General features: G+C 38.7%; 1 protein-coding gene and 1 long non-coding RNA gene across 3 annotated transcripts; one reads left to right on the top strand and one right to left on the bottom strand.

The window, feature by feature from the left end:
• Positions 1–191: 191 nt before the first annotated feature.
• NTAQ1 (N-terminal glutamine amidase 1) lies at positions 192–6,262 on the top strand. Of its 2 annotated transcripts, none has more exons than XM_026703627.2 (6): positions 192–399; positions 872–971; positions 2,428–2,478; positions 3,712–3,860; positions 5,241–5,365; positions 6,032–6,262. In XM_026703627.2, exons 1-6 carry the CDS (start codon positions 317–319, stop codon positions 6,130–6,132), a joined length of 609 nt encoding a protein of 202 aa, XP_026559412.2. In that variant the 5' UTR covers positions 192–316; the 3' UTR covers positions 6,133–6,262. The 2 variants fall into 2 exon arrangements, with proteins under 2 accessions (XP_026559412.2, XP_087787806.1); XM_087931680.1 differs by having other exon boundaries at positions 2,428–2,461; positions 3,668–3,860.
• A 6,567-nt stretch (positions 6,263–12,829) lies between these two features.
• Positions 12,830–16,968, bottom strand: LOC148126453 (uncharacterized). The gene is made up of 2 exons (XR_015743292.1): positions 14,353–16,968; positions 12,830–14,045 (listed from the first exon to the last, which is right to left on the bottom strand). It is a non-coding gene; the product is annotated as an uncharacterized LOC148126453 (long non-coding RNA).
• Positions 16,969–17,617: the final 649 nt, after the last annotated feature.

Here is a 17,617-nt window from a genome sequence, read left to right on the forward strand (position 1 = left end):
AGATTTGGTGGCGCCTTTAGGGGCGAACTGCACAGAATATAATTCTAAGCACACGCAGACTAGAGTTGTCACAATCTCGCTTAACTGCTTCGTCTCCTTTTGGCTCGGACGGGTCGAGCAGCCTTGCAATGCAGCCGCGTTTCCGGGGGAAGGCGTTCTTTGTAACGCGTCCCCCCAGGACGTTCGGAACCGCATGTGTGGAGCGATGCTTCTTCAACCGCTTTCCGATGCCAGAGACGAGCGGCTTCTTGTTCAGGCTTTCTTCGGGAAATGTACCTCTTAATCCTTTCCCTTGGCCAGAAATCAACGGGCTTCAATGGCGGAGGCGGAGGCCGTCCGGGCCGGCTATGACCCAGTCGTCTCTTCTCGCTCCGTTTGCGTCTATACGAGCTGCTATTGGTAAGAAAGGGTGCCCCTATTATAAAACCCGGCGATCGCCGTTATAGTTCCAGAAAGTCTTAATAGGACAGCCGATGCCAGTCTGTCAAAAGTTCCTCCAGCCCTCCAAACAATCCGGAAGCATTTTTGAAAGAACATTTTGACTTATTAGATGCTGATAAATAGATGCAGAATAACACAACATATTACAGTTAGTCACTGTAATATAAAACAAGGAGCCTGTTTAGGCATCTTCAAAGATACCCTTTGATATCTCTGGTAAAAAGGTATGTGTATACAAAATGTATACATACCCTGGCAGAATTAAATCCTGATTCCAGGTAATTTATGACCATTTGTACAATTATGTAGAGGAGAGGTTGAATTGAATAAAATGTGGGAATGCAGAATAACCTTGAAAAATTAAGATTTTAGATCCAGAAAAACACAGAAATTTGAAAGCATGTGAGCGTATGTTTTTATTTCTCTATAGTGAAGAAAATATCTGGAAACTCTGTGAACATATCCGAAACAAGAATCAATACCCTTTAGAAGAATTTTATGCTGTTTTCATTTCCAATGACAGAAAGATGGTGAGTTGGGATGTGTCAGTGGAGCAAAAACAAAAAAACTCCCTCAAATATTAGGATCAAAAGCTGTATGAAGCTTTAGATTCCCGTCATCCCATTGCTGACAATTCTAAGAGCATAATAAGAGCCATTTTGGTCTAACAATTAAAGCTAGATGGCTAGAGAGTCATAGACCACGAGTTCCAGTGCAGTCTTAGCTGTGAAAGCCAAATGGGTGACCTTGTCACATACTCTCAGCTCACTTCACAGGGTTGTGGGAAAATAGGAAAGTGTGTTGCATGTGGTCATCACATTGAGTTATTTGTAAAAATAATAAACAGGGTACAGATGAATAAAATAAAAAAATTCTGCTTAGCAGAAATTCTGTTCCAGTTGTGGTCATAAAAATGTAGTTGTGGATATGCTTTCTCAATCCAACAAGGATAATAAAACACACATCTTCCTATATTTCTATTTTATCAACTGTAGCTTGTGTTCTTAAAATTCCAACAGTTTTAAAAGTGGGGCTGTGGCTGCAGTACAGGTAAATTACAATTTATAATCCTGATCCAGACATAGTGATACAGTTCAGGTACTCTACTTAACCAGCACTGCAGCATATTGTATGAACACAGTAACCTAGTCAGTACTGGGGCTGGAGAGTCACAGTTCTAAACCCAAATTGTACCTGAACAATTTGAGTCAAATTATCTTTCCTGATCTGCCATGTTGTACACATGTCATTCATTCAGTCCTCCAAAGAAATGAGGTGGCGGTGTAAAATAGCCATAAATGTAATTTACTCTAATGCAAAACTCACTACAGAGGTCTGGCAGTCACATAACACAGTTCCCAAACACACAAGTTTTGTAGGATGCTGCTGACTTAGCCAATAGGGAAGGGTCATTGATGTTTGACAATACTGTTTTGCGACAATAGGTCACATGTTGAGCTATTGGTGTTTCCCCAGGTGGAAGTTATTGACCCAGCTAGTGTGTTTGTGTACTGCTAGAACCAAGAACTCTACCTAGTTAATCATTCACTTAGCTAACTATGTAAATATAATCCAATGTAGCAGAATAAATGGCTGGGGAAAGGCCTTCAAAATCTTTGAAAGGCAAAAGAGTGCCTTTGTTATTGTTACTGTGTTATCTGAACAATGCAATCTGTTCAAACAATGCATATTTTACAAAACAGAACCTGGCAGAGAGGAGTTGTAGAAGGAACAGTAGGGAAATGAATGCTGGACATAAGAAAAGGATAGGCATTTATTTCACTGTCATGTTTTTGAAGGGAGAAAACTGTTGAGCTTATGATGCCAGAAAAATAATTTGTATAGTAGATGTTACAGCCACAAAAAATACCCTTGGGTATTTACATAGCATTTGTTGAAAATGTATTAGCTATTAAATGATGGGAGTCTTAGACATTAAATTACTTTCTTTAATTTCATTAAATTTACGTTCTTTGTAACCTGCAGGTACCACTTTGGAAGCAGCAGGCAGGATGTGAAGGTCAGCCTGTGATCTGGGTGAATAAATCTACATTTTCTTTGCCCCATTTCCCACTGCCCCTACCATGCAATTGTTTTTTAAATGTATCTATGACAACCAGATCAGTGAAATGCGCTCAGTCCAGTGTAACCCAGTGTGATTTTAAAATGTTTCTTCAGCCAGTATGGGGTTTAAATTGGTGGACCCAGGAGTAGAGATACCAAGGTCTACTCCAGGGGTCCCCAAACTTGGCAACTTTAAGACTTGTGGAGTTCAACTCCCAGCATAGCTGGCTGAGGAATTCTGGGAGTTGAAGTCCACAAGTCTTAAAGTTGCCAAGTTTGGAGACCTGATCTAGTCTATACTCAACCATAGAAGTTCACTGGATGACTGGGCCAATCACTCTGGCTCAGCCAACCTGTATCACAAGGTGGTTGTTTGGGGGAAAATGGGAAGAAGGAACACTGTGCATGCTACCTTGAAGTCCTAAACGAAAGGCAGGAGATACATCTGATGAACAACAATGTCCTCTGGATGAGTTCAATTTGAAGTCCCGTCATTTTCAGCTGTTCTATTTGGGTGATCAGATTGTAGCTTAATGTGCTGACTTATGAATGGGTTTTTTAAAATAGGAATTCATTCCATAAACCAGCTGCATATATTAAACTAGGAATGTGTTTCCTGGTTTATTTGCATTAGAAAAATCACCAAGACCAAAAGGCTGTTAAACCTTGTTTTGATATTGATATAACCTTGGTTAGTTCTAAAATGATTAATTGTAGTTTACTGATTTGAATGAAACAGACATTTTTGGTTTCCTTGCTTTCCTGTGCAAATGGTGACATGAAATCTTAAATCTCATACATATTTTAGCTATATTTGACTTTTTAGCTTAGATCCTGGGCTGCTTTGCACCAGGACAATGACAAAATGTTCAAATAATGCATGCTAAACACTTTAGAACAGAGGTCTCCAAACGTGGCAACTTTAAGACTTGTGGACTTCAATTCCCAGAATTCTCCACCAGCTGGCTGGAGAATTCTGGGAGTTGAAGTCCACAAGTTGTCAAGTTTAGGGACCCCTGCTTTAGAATAATCCATTCTATGATTCAGCTGGCTAGCATTCTTGTATACCAGAGCTGTGAAGGAATCCAATAAACTAAAAATGAATAAATTATATAACATATTGTTGAGTTGGGTTTTTACATGTAGTGTTTTTTCCCCCCAGCTTCCTCTGTAATCCTCACAGGTTCTCATTCTCCATCTTTTCAGGATTACCATGTTATTTTGCTACATGTGTCGAACGGAGACCAGAACTTTATTTATGATCTTGACACTGTCTTACCTTTTCCATGCCCTTTTGGCACTTACGTTGAAGAGGCTTTCAAATCGGACAGCATTATCAACGCTGAATTTCGAAGGTGGGGATATCAATCACAAACATTCCCACCATAGCTTTAATAGCAGTAAGACAGGTGTGCCAAAGTTAGCCTGACATGTTACATTTCAGTTCATAATTTGAGATTGTTATTGCATCAGCCTGAAGAAGTGGAAAGCTCTCTATGATCATCATAAAAATAAATATGAGGTGCAGAGTTCTATTAATCTGTTAATGGAGTATATGTGAAGTAATAAAATCTTATTGCACTAATGCCAAAAATGCATCCGATGAAATGAATAGCTCAATTTTTTTTAACCTTTGTTTTACTTTAAATCCAGAACATAAAATGATGTAGTTATGTTTCCAAAATAAGTTCTCTTCGATAGCATTTAAATGAATGAATTCTTTATTGGCCAAGTGTGATTAGACACACAAGGAATTTGTCTTGGTGCATATGCTCTTAGTGTGCATAAAAAGAAAGGATACATTCATCGAGAATCATAAGGTACAACACTCAATGACAGATATTAAGTTCTCTTCAATAGCATTTAGTTACCTCTTACAATCTGTAACCTAGAAGTAAGTCCCACTGAATCTGTAGCGTAAGAATTGTATCAAGACCATTGCTTACTTAATCATACAGGTAGTCCTTGACTTACAACTGGCCGCTTAGCTACTCTTTGAAGTTAATCACAGGCTCCCCCAAAGCTACTTACAACCCAGTTTCAAAGTTACGGTGGCCATACCATCCTCACAGGGATGCTGTAGTACTCACCTCTGGCAAGCAAGGAGAGACCAGCCAGCTTGCATGCTGATACAGGGTTAGCTTTCTTACAGCTTCAGCCTCACAGCAAATTCATTGCCATATTTGTATAGGCGTCTCGGGGCTCTCCCATCGCTGAGGTACCCTTTGCTCCATTTAACAATCCTCATATTCATTTAAAAATTGTTATGGGGAGAGAAGAGAGTGGGATCATTAAAGCAAGGCCTTTTCAATTAACCACCATAATATGCAGGAACCACCTGTAACTTGACTGCATTAGCCACCATGCAGTAGTATAAACTGTGACTTGTGGGTAGGTATAAACTGTGGCTTGCGGATTGACACAACGCCTGGACCAACCAAAGCACTTTATAGTTTGGCAGGGTTAGCAAATTTATCCAAAGGGCTTCTTTCATATGTATAGAATTCCTTGTACTTCACTTTTGGCTTAAATTTACACTTACCTGTAAAATATTCCTACTTAATGTAAAATGTCAGCCATTTGTAGTTAATTAACATAAGGTGCGTCTGAAGCTGAACAGCAATTTAATACTTGATGTAGCTGTAACTGAAAAACGCTTGTGGGAACTCAGTCTTCCTTCTGCTTTCTGTGAAAGGCAACTCTGATCAATTATTGCAAATGTTTGTCTTCCTTAGGAAAGTCAGATTGGTTCGAGCTGATATGTATCTGAAGACTTTTGCTTCCGACCGATCGCACATGAAAAACGCTAGTGGGAACTGGCTGAAAACTCCTCCCCTATATCCATGTATTGAAACTGCAGGTAAATCACAAATATTAATTTTAGACACCCAAACAACAGTAGATCTCCTGTTAATACTGAGTTTAAACATTGGAATAAGGTGTGGTTTGTTTCTATCAAGGCTTAATTGGTTGAGTTTGTCCAGTGTAGAGCAATGTGTCCAAATTGAGCTTGATTCATAGGGACTCATGATTTTCTCCAAGACTTGGTGCAGCAAATGCTTTGTATTCAGAACAGTGTTTCTCAATATGGCAACTTTAGGATGTGTGGACTTCAACTCCCAGAATTCCCCAGCCAGCCTGAGAAACACTAATCAGAAGATTACCAAATTCAGAGAGTACGTACTGCACTTTCTTAGTCTTATTAATTTCATATTTGTTGTTTCAGCAACCCAGTTCTTTACTCGGTTCCTTCCTTACTCTGCTAGAGTTTAGATATGGATCTATCCTGAGCTATTTTCTTCCAAACTTTAAGCTCATCCCACTTCTGTCATGGTGGCTTAAAGGTCAACTAGAGTCTGGAGGACTCGATTTCCTTCATGGAGCAATGTTAGCTTTGCCATCAGGAAATGAGTCTTAGAAGAAGAAAACTTCTAAGCGCAGCCTCTTTTCTCTAAAGCAGACAATATTTTCTCTGCTTCAAAAAACTTAAGTAACTTTCAATGCTTGCTTCTTTTTTTCTTTTAAGATTGCAAGATGAATCTGGATGACTTTATTAGTATGAAGGCAGATGCGGGCTGGGGTTTTGTGCTGAAACTCTCTGATTTTGTGCAAGAATTTGCCAGTTAGAACTATGAAGAAGAATGAAGAATTAAAGTATGTATATAGATTTGCCATGTTATTTGTATATTACCATGGTCAAAGTTGGAATAATGTTAAACTGTGTTGCAGCAAATAAAAATAAACTTAGAAAATAAAACTTTACTTTTGAATATGTATGATGCTAAAGAGAGCCAGTTTGGTCTAGTGGCTAGAAACCAGGAGACTATAAGTTTTAGTTCTGCCTTGGGCCTGAAAGCTGGTTGGGTGACTTTGGGCCAGTCACTCTCTTTCAGGCCAACCCACCTCATAGGTGTGATGACCTAGGACATGGCACAAAGGCAACTCAGTCACATAAGTAAGAAAAGTCCCTTTAATACCTCCAACTTTGCCCCCAATGTCCAGTTACCTTCAGCTGGAGAAAAAACTCTCCCAAGAACAGTCTTTAAGTGGAAGAAATTCAGTCCGAAAACATATAGTACATATAAACTGTAAATAAAAATCCACACAATTAACTGGACAGGGCAGGATAAGGAATTGCAGATTTCAAAGGCCAACAAAACACACACAGTTGAGACACCAGGAATCCAGATAAGCCTTGACAAAACAAGATAATACACGATTTGTTTCCAACAAGTTGCTGTGCACAAACTCCCTTTTTAAACACTGTTCACAGCTGCAGCTAATGAAGGGAATCAGGGCCCTTTCCTCCCCTATAAGCCATGCAACTCATGTTGCTCCCTTTTCCATTCCTCCCTGTGTGCCCTAAGATGAAGAGGGAGTGGGCTTGGATCTTCCTCTGAATTCCCTCTGCCTTGCTGTATCTCTCCCCTGCTCTGCCCAGTTGGCCTTTGCCCTTCCCCAGTTTCTTCCACAGCCAATGGAGCCACACTCCCACTCCCTGTCTGCTGCTCGGCATCCCCCTCAGAATCAGATTCTGACAGGGGCATGACAATAGGATTGTTGTGGGGAAAAGTGGAGGAGGGAATATTAGGTATGTTAACCATCTTGAGTTAATTAAAAATAAAAGCAGGTTTAAAAATAAATAAACTCAACCTTACTTTAAGGTTACATTCATTTTTATATCATCTACAATGTTTTCTAATCACAAAACCTATATAGTATTATCTCATTTCATTTCTGTCACATGCAAAAAGTCTAAAAGTGTTTCCAGTGAGCATTAAAATGAATGTCTTTAATCAAAACTCTCAGTTTTATCATCTTAGCAAGTTCCACCATCTTCACCATCCATTCTTCATTATAGGTATTGTCAAATCTTTCCACTATAACGCATATGAAAGTTTTACTGCTGTTAATTATACATAAAAAAAATAGTTCCCAGAGATTTTTTCCAACTTTTTCAGAATCACAATCAGTCCCCAAAGAAACATCTCTGGTTTTAGTTGCATATCAATCTTTAATATCTTCTAGATTAAGTATTTGAAACCAAAATAGCTTTTTTGAATGTCCACCAAACATGATTTAAAAAGTCCCCTCTTGTAATTCACATTTCCAATTAGGAATTTTTGTTGTTGTCAAGAAATCCTGGAAACCTGACTTAGGACTAATACAGTGGCCGGTCACTAGATGTCAGTCTTTACTTCAAGACTCTCAATAAAACAAAGCTGTTGGTTTCTTTGGTATCTTTTCTCTCCTCTAGTGGATAGTTTTTAATAAGAGTCATAATGATCAATAAACCTCCTTCAGAAGACTTAGTGACTTTTTTTAGGTATTAGGCACCATCATATGATGTTACACATGATGTCACCAAAAAAACTAATATGGCTGACTTATCATAAGTCTTCAACAATTTCGCTCCCAACAAGAACACATAATACTTTGAGGTTCTTGCCTGACTCAAGTGACAACTTAGGCATAAATCATTTGCCTCTCATCAGATATGGGGCAATTAGTACCCACATATACACTCATATATACCGTTGCCAGTCATTTTGACTCTTTGTGTCCTGATGAACATCATTTTAATTGGCTGTTGGCTTAGCGTTTGGGCGGGTCTCTCTGGTTGGCATGAGTTAATGAGAGTTGATGTGTTGGGCTTGATGGGTTAAGTCGCAAGTGTTGCACTGGCAATAAGGCAAGGAAGGTATGGCAGGAGATTAGGAACAGCTCCCTGTGGGGAGGATGATTTTAATGAGTTAACTCTAGTCAGCATTCCAGTTCCCAAGTTGTTTAATGTTGTTCAATTGCTAAGTCATGTCTAATTCTTCACAAACCCATGGACCATAGTATGCCAGTCTCCCCTGTCCTCTCCTGTATCCGAGATATTGCCCAAATTCATGTTCATTGTGTCAATGACGCTATCTAGCCATCTCATCCTCTGCCAAGACTCTTCCTTTATGCCTGGTTATTGGACCTTCAAAGGCTTTTGGTCTCTAGCTCCTCCTACAGAATGCCTGGTCTGTTTGAACTAAGGCCTTCCCACCCATGATTTCACTGTCACATATCCTGGCAAGTGTAAATGTCACGGCATGTATACCTGAGACCTAGTTGGGCATTGGCAGGGGATCCTCTTGCACCTACATTACATTTAAATAAATTCAACTATGGCATCAGTGCAGCGGCTGGATAGGTGCTGGAGAAGCATGACTATTGTCATCCAGGGACTCTTGTGGCTTTCTGGAACACTGCATTGCTCATAACGGATAAAACAAACCTGTTGTGGCTCTAGTGACAATAGGGATGGTTGCTAATACTCCAGTCTGTTGCATAGTTGCTTCTCTGTCATAGCCTCTGGTCGCTGGGTTGGTAGTGGAGTTTTCTAGACTTAAAAATACTTGGAGTCTTCAACCTGCTTTTTCTGGTTCCCGAAACAGATTGCTTAGGAGTTCATAGTCATCATGGCAACCATAGACTTGTCCAAGTCATTGAGGTCCTAGCACATCAGTCATTCTCGCATCAGAACAGAACAGAATAATGAGTTGGAAGAGATCTTTGAGGTTTCCAAACCTGGCAACTAAGACTTGGGGACTTCAATTCCCAGAATTCCTCAGCCAGCCATACTGGCTGGGGAATTCTGGGAGTTGAAATCCACAAGTCCTTAAAGTTGCCAAGTTTGGAGAGCCCTGTTCTAGTCCAAACCCCTGCTCAAAGAGGAGACCCTTATCATACATTGGGTCTAGTTTTGCCTCAAGGCAGCGGCGACATGATTTGAATATGGGAGAGATTAACATAGCCCTTTGCCATGGACATACCATTCTGTGTCTGCTTGGAGTTCTCCATTTTAGAGGGTGAACCCATTCCTTCAATCTGTTCTGACTCTTGACAGACCTACTTGGACTCCAGAGGGAGCCTGGAGTTATTCTGGAGGCCCTGATACATCATTTGACTCAGGCCTTGGTCCTAACGTGGAATGAAAGTGATGATGGTTTGGGATCAGATTGTTTCTGGGTGGCTTCTCCGTGCTCTTGGATCCCAGAGTCCACTGGGTTTCCAAGGAACTTCAAGAAGTGAAACAGGAGAACAGTTGCCTAGTGCATTACAGGGAAAAGATAAGTGTTCAACATGAGTAAGAGCCTTTATTAAGCACTACCTTGTGACTATAACAGGCAAATCATTTCTTTGTTCTTACTATGTCTGATAATTGCCAGCCAATGGCCTTAATTTAACCCTCTCTTGAGAAAAGAGGCTGAAAAAATACCTACAAGTCCACTGCAGGGAATAATTGAAGCATTTGAGAAATAAAATTGATTTGGATCTACTCCATGTTGACTCTAGTTGCACCGGTCTTGTAGAATTGATTGAAGCACCGTTCTCTACTAAGCTATTTGGGAGCATTTTGAGCCACCAATCCCAAGTCTCAAGGACAGTTGATCACAAGCTGAAAATAGAAATCAGCAACGTGATGTGGCTGACAAAATGCAATTTTACACTGCATTGATGGAATAGCTTCCAGATCACGGAAAGTACTCTTTCAGTTGTAATCTGCATTATTCAAATCTGCTTTAAGTCATGTGTGTGCATTGCAGTTTAATGAAGATTCAGGAAAAACGGACAGTTGCAGAGAAGGGCAACAAAGATATCAGGGGACTGGAAAATCTTATGAAGAGAGACTGAGTGTGTTAATCTTGGGAAAAGACAGTCAAGGGCATTATTATAGTTCAGTTATTTAACATCTCAGATTCTGGGCAAATGTTCGGGGGGAAATCTGAATGTAAAAACAAATCAACAATAGATCCAAAGACCAAGCAAGGCTGTGAGCTCTCTGATGGATTTTTACTTATTAAGAAAATATATATGACTGGCCAACTCATGGTGACTCCAGACAGTTTACAGAAGTAAAGGCTCAAATACAAAACCCAATAACCCACTGCAACCCCCGTGGTGACAACAGTCAAGCAAACCACTTGATGGGTTCCGTATCACCCTGGGATCTCAGGCTCACTGACAAAACCATGTCTTCAGGGCCTTTGCAAAGAGTATCAAGGCCAATCTTACCTCCTTGCAGATTATGTTCCACAAAAAGGGAGCCACCACGGAGAAGTGGTTGCACTAAATGGAACTCCTTAAGAGAGGCGACCTCTAAAATAACTATCACTTCCTTGGCCTGGTGTAAATTCTTCAGTAGTGAATGCTTTCATCTGGATTCCTGCCCTGAACAGAGATGTAAATATAGTCTAAGCAGCCCTTTTCAGTTCTACAGCTTCTATCCCAGGGCAATAGCTCTTTTGAATTCTGCTGTATAATGTATGTTTTGGTGCGGTGTTGGGGTTTTTTGGTTCAATGTGTGGAGGGTGAAGGATGTGTGTTTGTGTTTATTTTCATGGTCATGATGTGCACTGAAGATGGTGTTTGATTTCGTTGTACGACAATAAACTAAACTAAGAGAGGCATCTGTTGCATTGCAAAAACATATTTTAACATAGCAGTTTATTTGCTCTAAACTTGGAATAAGTTATAGAGGAATATTTAATGTGACTCTTTTCTTGGATCAGCATGCTGCCTGTTCCAGTCATTTGGGTTTATTTTTATGTTTTTAGTTTTTCTACAATTCACAAATCTCAGAAGCAAATCTTTGCTTTGTACTTGGTTTTCTTCTTGCCAATGTTTTATGACCAAACTCAATAATGTGAAGTGTTTTGACATTAGCTGAGTGAAACGTCTCAGGAAGAAAACCTACTTCTGCAAATGCCTGATATTTCAACCTCCATCTACCCACATTTCTCAAACTGCATTATAGATCTATATTCCACCTTGTTTGCACAACTCAAGGCCATGTATAGAATGTACCCAACTCCTAGTTTCCTACAACAGCCTTGTGGTATAAGTTGGGCTTGGAGTGATTGGCTCAAGGTCACCCAGCCAGCTTTCATGCCTAAGGTGAGACTAGAATTCTCAGTCTCCTGGTGATTGGCCCAAAGTCACCCAGGTGGCTTGCATGCCTAAAGTCAAACTAGAACTCACAGTCTCCTGGTGATTGGACCAAAGGTAGGACTAGAATTTGTGTTCTTCTGGTTTCTCATCCAACTCCTTAACTACTAGTCTAAATTGGCTGTCAAAAATAATTTATTCTATTCTAGAAAAAAATATGTTTTCTTATTCCCCAAGAGGTGGAGTCAAAAATCGTGGTTTTCAAAGTACAAGGCTTGTGGTAAAATAAAAATTCCGGCTGGTCACGTATGTTAAGGTTATGTCTCGGTTTAGGGATTTTAGATCAGAGATGGGCAACTATGACTTTATGACCTATAGACTTCAACTCCCAGAATTTAACAGGGCTGGCTCAGGAATTCTGGGAGTTGAAGTCCACAGGACATAAAATTGCTATAGATGCCCTTCCTGGTTTAGATTGTAGTTTTGGAAGTCTTAAGCCATTTTGAAGGGAGACGCGTGACCTTTTTGCAAATGAAATAAAATAAATAACAAGAAATTTATTGATTCAGCAAAAGTAATCTGTCTCTCTTGAGTTCAGAACTTATTCAACATAAATCAGATAGTGATCAGACACAGTGAAACTATTAATTTCATTTCTGGGTACATGGGGAGGATTCCATCAGAACAAGATTTTTGTACTGCATCCAATGTGGAATTTGCAGCTGGATATTTTTAGCAGGATAGGAGCAAGAAGTCATTCTTAGTCCATACTAGACAATCCATGCCCCATTTGTCATTGTATCAGAAATATTTCCTTATCTGAACAAAAAAAACACAATGACCAAGATACGCTGATAAAGATTCAGGCATCCAGTCCAAATGGGTCTAAAGGTTGCATCATGACAACTGGATCAACCTTGGTTAATCTGAAGTGTTTCACTGCTCATCCAACAAAACTGACTGATGAAGTTGCTTGGATGAGCACTGAAATGTCTCAGATTAACCAAGTTTGGTCCAGTTGCCATGATGCAACCTTTAGACAGAATAACCAAAAGCGGACAAAAAAGCAATGGGTACTTCCAACTTCCTGCCAGCTTCCCCAATGAAATAAACTGAATAAATATTAAAAGAAATTGATCTTCCAAGCTTGGATAACACAAATTCCCAGGCAGATATGCAAAGCCTTGGAAGTTGTATTCCATCATATCTAGAGGCCACTAAACTAGCAAGGCTGGTGTATACTCACAATAACTAATCTACAGCTTCATTTCTGAAAAGTACAGTGACATGTTTGCATGTTTCCTATAAAAAATAGGGAGTGAAGGGTAATGATTGCCACCTTCTGACATTTTGAAACCAGGAGAAGCTTGTTCCAGCTAAAGCAATGGAAATGCCAGTCTTTTATTTTACGAATATTTTATTCATAATTTCAGTGTCAAAAACAGTTTACAAAAGGAAAGAAAATAATTGCTACTTGTACCAAGCAGTTGTTGAATAGTTGAACATGCAAGAAAAAGAATGTGCAAAATTTATATAGAAAGATTTTCAGAAGCCTGCGAAAAGGCTGCACAAAAGGATTTTTAAAATTACATAATGAGGTTTGTTTTTTTAACCTTTCTCACCCCTGTATGTCATTTCAATTTTTAAAACCCTCTTAAACAAATATACAAATATAGGCAGATATATCTATATCTATCTGTCTATCTATATATATCTATATATATATAATTAAACTCTAAAATGAAAACAGGTGAAAATAAAAAATAGAGTAAAATGTTGATTTAATGGACCATTGCGGAGAGTATGCCTATTAAATCTGAATTTGCCTCATTTGCATAACTAAAGTAGCATAATTTGCAGTAAAATCTCTCTATTTGACATATCCTCTACTAACTGAACAAAAGATATTAATTTGTTAAATGGGAGTAAGACCTAATAGAAATCCAGTATTTGTGCACTGCACTCAAAGTATAAACTTAAATCAAGATCCATTAAATTATGGACTTACTGCTACTCATTTTGGAACTGAATTCCTGGGATTAAGTACAGCAAAATTTAAAATATTTGTCAAGACTGTGTGTGAGTTGAGGCTTTGATCTAAGTTATTGATTTAACCATGGTTTGTTAGCCAAACCACAAATGGCTGACTTCATGTAGCCTGCTACACTATAATCTACAATTTGCAATCCTTTCATGGCTAAATGCTTGAAACTAAGCTCACAGATTAATACAATAAGTGATATAACAGCTTTGCCTGGTGTTTCTCAATCTTTACAACTTTAAGAAGTGTGGAGTTCAGAAATTCTGGAAGTTGAAGTCCATACCTCTTAAAAGTTGGCTGAAGTTTAGAAACATTGGCTTAGATTGCCTGAGATTGTAGGAGCATAAAATAAGATCGTTATGGGAGAATCTTCTCTCTCAAATCTCTTCGAGAAATAAATTACATAATAGCACAAATGGACCTTTTAAACAGAGTAAGCCCTGTCCTATGGCAGTAGGATAAAATCTCTCCCTTGCTTTTCAGACATTGTGGATCCTATAGTATTTATAAGATCACGGACACCAGTATTTATAATTGTGATAGGATCTAACTAACCCAACACTCTAGAAAAATCCTTTTAGAATGGATTTCCTGTAGATTTTCACAGCTCTGATCTAACCACCATCTTTTTTTAAAAAATCTCAATCTCAAAAAAAAAGGAATAAAAAATAATGCAAGAACTGGAGTGTGTGTGTATGTATGTGTGCGTGTGTGTATATTTGTTTTCTTAAGTTTTCGCGGGTACTTACATGTATGGCATTCATATATATATTTCAAAGGTCTTTCTGATATACTATCTGGTTCCTACCACTGAATACTAGTGAACATAAAGTACTAACAAAACAACAAAGTGCTAAGGAGCCATCCCTTAAGGCAGATACAGGTGGTCTTTGACTTATGATCCCAAAGTTGAGCCCAAAATTTCTGTCAGTAAGCGAGACCTTGCTTAAGTGAGCTTTGCCCTGTTTTACAACCTTTCTTACCATGGTTGTTAAGTAAATCACTGCAGTTGTTAAAGTTAGTTGGGTGAATCCAGCTTCCCCGTTGTTTCTCAGAATGTTGGAAACACATTCTGGGAATACATGACCTTGGGACACTGCCACCATCATAAATATGAGTCAATTGCCAAACAGCTGAATTTTGATCGCATGACCCTGGGGATGTTGCAATGGTCGTAAGTGTGAAAAACTATCCTAAGTCACTTTTTTCCATGTACATTATAAATTCAAACGATCATTAAACAGACTCTTGTAAATCAAGAGCTACCTGTACTAAGTTCAGCATTGTAAGATTAAACATTGCAAGACTTCCAGATCCAAATATTTCTAGAACAAAGCTCAAATGCTGAAAATACATGCTTTTGGAGAAATTTGGGAAATGGCAATCAAATCGTTTTTTTCACTACTTGTGGCACATTTCCACGCAAGAGAACAATTAAAGCTCCTACAATAAGAATATTGTAGCCATCATTTTAATGGTTGGTTTACTAGTTCTAATATGGCTCATTGATTTCTGGGCTAATTTCACTCAGTTTTGTGTTGTTTTGTATCCTGCATGGAGTTTAGGATTATAGAAATGGGGAAAAAAACCTGGAATTGGAACAGTTAGTTATTAGCCATCAAGTATTTGCAAAGGTATAGAAGACACTCAATCGACTATAGTGCAAAAGCATTTTATCTGACAAGTGTTTGAATTCATTTCCATATTTTTTTCCAGACTCCTCCTCCTTCTCATCCTCAAAATATTTTTATATCTCATCTCACGGAAAAGATCCCAGAGTTGTTCACAAGAATATAAAAAAAAAATTACAAAACCAAAACACTCCGTTCAAAAGATAATGTGTTGATGGAGTGTTGATATCTATTTTTTTTTTAAAAAAAATCAGTGCAGCTAATTCTTTTTTTTTTTCCTGCTGCCTTGGATACTTTTATGGAAAGAAAAAAGACTAGCAGTGAAAAGGTTTGAAGCGAACAATTAAAGAATACTTTGCACTTTGTACATTATAACAGAATTTTAGACTGCAGAATCTTAAATAGAAAGAACCACGGTAGGTGAAATAGATCGGACACTTCAAGTCATAAAAGCATTATATTGACAGCAGGGCAGTGTTTCTGCCAACAATTTAGCAAACAAGAAGAAGTGTTTTCACAAAGCACTGCAAGTTATTTGTGTCAAACTGCAGAGCTGCTAAAATGAACCATCAACAGGTTGCTGAGAAAAATGTGTCAAATCTGTTCTCCCTTATGTAGTGTGTGAATAGAAGGCAAAAAAATATCAAAGAAATATCAAGATTTCGTAGACATTTTACTGCACTTGGAAGATTCCAGGCCTATTTCAAAAAAGGCATCACTGCACATCATTGTGTGTTTACTGTTGATTTTGTAGGGAAGGTTAGTTAACTGGTTGGATGCCCTAATACTCTGGCACAAATTTATGCAGAACCAGAGATTTTGCCAAATGGTTTCCAGGAACTTATAGCTCAGGATCCTACTCCAGACAAAAATGGTTATACGAGACCATCAGACTATTCTGGAATATGGCTTTTATCCCTGAACATGGGTGAACACGTCTCAAAGTCCTAGATTCAACTTCAGTTATAAAGTTAATATCCTATACAACTAGTGCAGAACATTATTATTAGCCTTCAAACAACATAGGTGCCACAATCAGCTTTTCTACAGTGTAACATTGACGTGTTATGTCAGATTTAAAAAATAAATAAAAAAATTCACCTCCTAGCCACCAAGGGTTTTGAGTAGCAGAGTTTTCAAAACACTGGGTAGATACAGGTAGTCCTTGACTTACCACCACAGTTGAGCCCAAAATTTCTGTTGCTAAGCGGGACTTTTGTGAAGTGAATTGTGCTCCATTTTACGACCTTTCTTTCCACAGTTGTTCAGTGAATCACAGCAGTTGATAAAAATTAGTAACCTGGTTGTTGAGTGATTCTGGCTTCCCCATTAACCTTGCATGTCAGAAGGTTGCAAAAGTTGATCACTTGATCCCCAGGTCACTGCCACCGACGTCATAAATATGAGTCAGTTGCCAAGTGCCTGAATTTTCATCATGTGACCCTGGGGAAGCTACCGTGGTCGTTAAGTGTGAAAAAAGGTCCTAAGGCACTTTTTTCAGTGCCACTGCAACTTCAAACGGTCACTAAGTGAACTGTTGTAAGTCAAGGACAACCCGTATAGGCAGTATTTCATAAGGCCAGAAAATAACAGATTTGCAGACTACGCAGAGTATTTTTTTTTGAAAGTTGAGTGATAACAGTATATAAAAATGATTTCACGCACACATATATACAAAAGCATACTTTAAAACCCCACTACTGCAGGAACTGTTATTCTTGTAAGAATAACAGAAATTATGTCATGCCATAAGGTTTTTGCAAACCTCTACAAAAGAGTTAATCTCTCATGCGATCACAATATTGCTTTCATCATTTTGCACCCTTCCTGCAGATGCCCCTAAAACTTTCTGATTCTTTTTAATCTTCATTTGCATCTAATCTCCCAATCACAAAACCGTTTCCTTAACATTTGATAACCGTTTATTTGTCCAAATGGGGCTTGCTTTCTGACAAAACCTATCTATTAAAACACAAGTTTCCTATTTACTTACAAGTAGTCCTTGGCGAGCGACAATTGGTGGGATTGGCAACTTGGTTGTTAAGCGAGGCAGTCACTATAAGTAAAACTGTGACTGTTTACAACCACGAGGAAGAGCAGAACTTCCATTGCTAAGCAGGGCAGTTGTTCAGTGAGCCACTCACTTTTACAACTTTTGTTTTTTTGTTTTTTGTTTTGCCATGGTGGGTAAGCAAATTGTTGCAGTTACTAAGTGAATCACACGGTTGCTAAGCGAATCTGGATTCCCCTATTGATTTTGCTTATTGGAAGGTAGGTGGGAAGGTTCCAAATGGCAATCAGACCCCCAGGATGCCACAACCATTGTAAATACATGCCAATTGCCAGGTGCCAAAATTTTGATCAAGTGATCAAGAGGATATGGTGAGTTGTAAGCGCAACAAATGGTCGCTGTTGTACCTTTGTCATTAAACAGACTGTTGTAAGTCAAGAGCTACCTGTATTCCAGTCTGACTTCCTATTTTCCTGACCGTATCAATGTCTCAAACCCTCAACC

This window comes from Pseudonaja textilis, chromosome 3 (genome assembly GCF_049901715.1).
Source record: "Pseudonaja textilis isolate UNSWEBS1 chromosome 3, rPseTex1.2, whole genome shotgun sequence".
NCBI classification, from domain to species: domain Eukaryota; kingdom Metazoa; phylum Chordata; class Lepidosauria; order Squamata; family Elapidae; genus Pseudonaja; species Pseudonaja textilis.